A 4,763-nucleotide genomic window follows, 5' to 3' on the forward strand; every position below is an offset into this window, starting at 1 on the left:
TAAGTATACGGGTACAAAAACTCTTTCGTCCATCCAAGGGTCATCATGGCTGTGACTATTTATTGGTGCATTGTCCATACGAATGTGAAATCCATACATATTTGTAAATTCGTCCATGATATCCAAGGTGTCACTTATAAACTGAAGGTAATGACCAGTAGTTGTACCTTTAGAGATTGCTAATACTGCACTACCAGGTAACTTACTCTTAGTGGCTTCTACCACTTTTCTTCTTTTTACGTTACCTAGATCCATAATACTCAGATTACCATCCCCAAATGCTGATACCGCACCGATTATGATACGCGAGACCCCTCTCGCAGAAGGTGACTCAATAACCGCATTAGTTTCTCGTTGTGACTAAGGTCTTAAACGCCGCATGTTTATTTCGAAACCCGATTCATCAATGAAGAGACAATTTGTCATAAAATCCATCCCTTCAGCAGGCCATTCATCAACAAATTTAGCACGAGCCTCCAATGTTTTGGTGGTAATTTTGGCTAGAAGGTAATGAGTAACTATATTGATACTGAGGTTGGAATCCTTTTTCATAAACTATGAAACTTTGCGTTCATTTATTTTGAGACCTTCAAAGCTTTTGGTCCGACTTTCCACAGTATCTTGAATGACAGCTGATGGGTTTTCGTCAAAAACGGTTCTTAGTTAAAGATTGTGTTTTTAATTTAGCTTGCTATCGGTTCTGTTGGACGTGCGATTGGTTTTTTAAACGGAATGTCCTTATCCCGATCTTGATCCTAGGCACGTTTCTACTTTCTTGCAGTCTCATAGTTGACGTTTGCCGCTTTGGCAGCTTCGGACAATTTTATGAGCGTTCCCTGAATGAAATAGAAAGGACGCAGTCAATTTTGATCTGTATACAGTTAGTCTTTCTACCCCTTTCACTGCTTTTGACATGGCAATATCCTTAGGTTCTTCATTATCTGTGGTTACGTTTTTATCGTAATATAGTTCTTGAGATTCATCAATTTTGCCTTGCGAAATGAGAGTTCTACGACAAATTTGGATGCTTCTTCTCCAGATTAATCTACAATTCTGCCTTAATCTTCTTATTGAAAGAAATTCGTTTTGAATAATATTATAAAATTTTACTGAGCTGGTAAAAATATTTGTAAGAAGTGGGCAAATCACTTTCTAAAAGGTGGGTAAATTAGGTTCAAACATTCGCTCAAGATAGTTTTTTTCGGGGCAATTTAACTTCACACAATAAGCTAATTGTTTTCAAAGAGGTGGCGGTCTTTCGAACATTCGGTAAATTCAGAGTAGAAGCACAGTAGGTTGATTCATGACATTTTTTGAGCCTTTACCTCCGATATTGACCATATTTCGTGACACCCCAAGAACTATTGCACAGTTGATACAGCCTAATTTTGTTTGTTATTTAATGGTAGAGTCATATAAACCGCTTCCGTGACCATTGGTGTATCACCCGCGGAACGGTATGGATACATATATGTAACAGATTTTAAAAGACTAATCTTTATTGTGTTTGCCTACTCGGCGTTTCTTCATATTTTGTTGGAGTTGTTGCCGGTCATTGGGCTCCAAAGGTCGTTTTTTGGCCGGACATCTGTGATATTGGCCTGGTCGGTGATTTAGGTTTGATTTTTTCTAAAAAGGTGTGAGTATATGATAGTTAAAATAATGAAGAAAACATTTACTTACTAAACAATCAAAGATTTCATCATCCTGGAAGCAATTATTTTTCGAAATACGATCCAGCAGTTGTCGAACAAACTTATAATCAGGTTTCTGCGTGAAAGATAAGGATTTCGCATAATCGAGAATTTTTGCAAACTCTACTTCCAAGCCATTGCACAATTGATTTGAAGTAAGTCTCTCTTTTTCTTTTAATACTTGTCGGTGTTTGGATCCTTTGTAATTGTTTTTGAAATCGATCCATGGTAAACTTCCTTTCATTAAGTATACGATAACATATACCAGAGACTCAATATCATCTCGTCGTGATTGTTCTAAAAAATTGCTGTAAATATCTTTTGGAATGAAGTGATGTTAGAAATTTACACTTACGTAGTTTTTTGTGCGCATTCACACTAGCAAAACAAATTGTGCCCTTGAAAGGAACTTTTTTTGCGGCAGGGATGTGACTTTTGCCGTTCCTGTAGTACTTGCTTAAACCGAAATCCAGTAGATATACCGTATTTCGGTCGTTCTCATTGGCCCCTATAGCAATATTCTCTGGTTTAAGATCCAAATGTAATATTCCTAATTGCACAAAAACTGTTAGCATTCGAACATTTTATTGTCAGCATTCGAATAGTACCTTTGTCATGGAGATATTCAATACGATCAACCTAAAAAAAACAATACGTCGCCTGAAAATTAATGAAAAAATAGAATGTGTTTACAACTTCATACGTACGAGCTGTTTGGCAATCAGGACTGTTGATTTTAAGCCTAATTTTCCTTCATGTATTTCCGCTTGATCAAAAAGATCTTTTCGTACCAAAGTGAATACTAGATATCGAAAACCGCTTTCTTCAAAAAAGCTTATCATTCGTAGGAAGCCGTGTTTGTTTCCAATTTTTTCGTAAAATTCCTTTTCCCTGCGTAATTGCGGTACTTTGGAATTTATTTTTTCTTGTTTAATCGCGACATCCTGTTTTGTTTGAAAATCGAATGCTTAAATTTTGAACATAATTAGTTGCGAAAACAAAACTAATGTCAACATGTGAAACATTTACCTTTGAAGATGGTGCCATAAGATCCTTTTCCCAGTAATGATGTCTTTTTAAAACGGCCGTTTAAAATAACTTCTACCATTGGTAATTCTGTTACGATGGAAAGAAATACTTGCTATTTCACACAGCCAAAAAAAAAAAAAAAATAGATAAAGGTATGTCTCAGGTCATTGATGACGTGTTATTCAATAAATAGTCCGACAATCTAACGTAATACACGATTTTACACTTAAGTGTGATTCACAAAGCTTTTTCCCTTTAAAATCATAGCGGTACCCTCATTTTCACATGGTAGCCATATTCATGGCTATTCAAAATCACTAACGAGCTCCATCAGAAATATTGCAGGACAAGCTTTACCTCATCGAGCCTAGCTGAAATGATCCTAATTCGAAATCACGAATTAACATCTTTCTAGAAGACAACCTTATCGTAACACTTACTAACCTTAAATACCAGAACCAAGCCATTCATAGTAACAGTAGTTGTCAGTCGTGTCTTTCTTACTTTATTAAAAATGACATGGGATATTTTACTTAAATACCAAATTATCTAATATGGGCTTTCTTCTTTGATACCGTCTGGATACGCTTGCTGCCAATTATTGCCCGGGTAAAGTTACCACGGTTATTTTAATGAACAACCAGCTGCTGCCGCTCAGGAGACTCATATTTGTTTTGGTAAAGGTAGAAATTTCTTCGCCGCCGTTGCGGTCCTTCAGTGTAACATCAATGTTAGTCTCGACCTTTCCAAATTGCCTTTCTGGTAGTTGCCAAACTACAGGCTACTTTGTTCGATTATTTCTATCGATTCGATAGCGTGAGAGAAGTCAAAATCAATCTAGATGACAAATAACCACAGCGTTTTGTCCCAATTGAGTTAACTATATTGATAGAACATCTAAAATGAGTAATCTAGATCCTGTGATAACCTGATTGACGAGATAGATTCATGTAATCAGTACCTTTGCCTTAAAAAATCAGCTGTACACTAATTTCATAAATTATTCGTGCACTCCAGGAAAAAAATTCGTTCATTTTTACCATAAAATTTCGTTCAGCGCCCCAATAATATTTCGTTTAAATTAGGAAAAAAATTACGCGCATTTAAAAGTGAAAAATTCGTTCATTTTCTGGAGCTAGTTTACAAAATTACATTTGCAATGGATAACATTATTATTGAAGATGGTCAAGGAGGCGCAATTGATGAGCAGGGAAATGAGATTGTTGAAATGTTAATGGATGTCGACTACGAGACTTTTCCCTTGGAAAACGCTACAGAGTATGATCAATATGTCGATGTCAAGCCAACCGAGAAAGAGAAAAAAGCGGTTAAGAAAGAAGAGTTTGTGGAAGCTGAGACTGGCAGCACCGACCCTGAAATGCCTATTCGAAAGACTTATAGACGTTATAAAGACGAGGATAAAGAAAAGTTTTTTTATTATTATACACAGACAGATATGTCCACCCGAGCAATTGCTCAGAAATTGAATATACCTCCTTCAACAGCGCAAACATGGGTAAAACAAAATGAAAAAGATCCCCAAGACACAATCATGCGAAGACCCGGCAGTGGAAGACCAGTTGGTAGACCCGCATTGCTAAATGAAAACCACGAGGCTTTTTTGGTCAACCTTGTAGACGAAAATGCTGGGTTGGTTTTGGATGAGATGATGGAAAGTTTGACAAATGAGTTCAGTGACCTCAGCATTTCCAAAACGGCACTCTATAATTTTGTAACCGAGAAATGCCGCATATCTTTGAAAAGAGCCCACTTTCACTCTGTCGAAAGAAATAGTCCTGAGAAAATTGAGCAGAGACGTCAATGGGTTATTAGATGGATGAGTACTGATATGGACTACAATAGTAATTGCGTGTTTATCGATGAAGCTGCGTTTCATATTAATATGAAACGTAGCGTAGCATGGTCTAAGAAGGGAGAACGTGCGGTTGTTGTTGTGCCTAAAACAAGAGCAAAAACAACAACTATTCTGGGGGCCATCTCACCTTACGGTGTTGTCAACGTCAGTATCCGACGTCCAAG

General features: G+C 36.9%; 1 protein-coding gene across 1 annotated transcript; it reads right to left on the bottom strand.

Annotated features, from left to right (window-relative positions):
• Positions 1-1,491: 1,491 nt before the first annotated feature.
• Positions 1,492-3,194, bottom strand: EV154DRAFT_581256 (kinase-like domain-containing protein; the record flags this gene model as incomplete). The annotated part of the gene is made up of 7 exons (XM_051606638.1): positions 1,492-1,629; positions 1,684-1,991; positions 2,050-2,244; positions 2,303-2,333; positions 2,402-2,661; positions 2,724-2,835; positions 3,168-3,194. The coding sequence occupies 7 exons, from the start codon at positions 3,192-3,194 to the stop codon at positions 1,492-1,494; spliced, it is 1,071 nt and encodes a 356-aa protein (XP_051451100.1).
• Positions 3,195-4,763: the final 1,569 nt, after the last annotated feature.

This window comes from Mucor mucedo (assembly GCF_025094135.1).
Source record: "Mucor mucedo strain NRRL 3635 chromosome Unknown EV154scaffold_205, whole genome shotgun sequence".
Lineage (NCBI taxonomy): Eukaryota > Fungi > Mucoromycota > Mucoromycetes > Mucorales > Mucoraceae > Mucor > Mucor mucedo.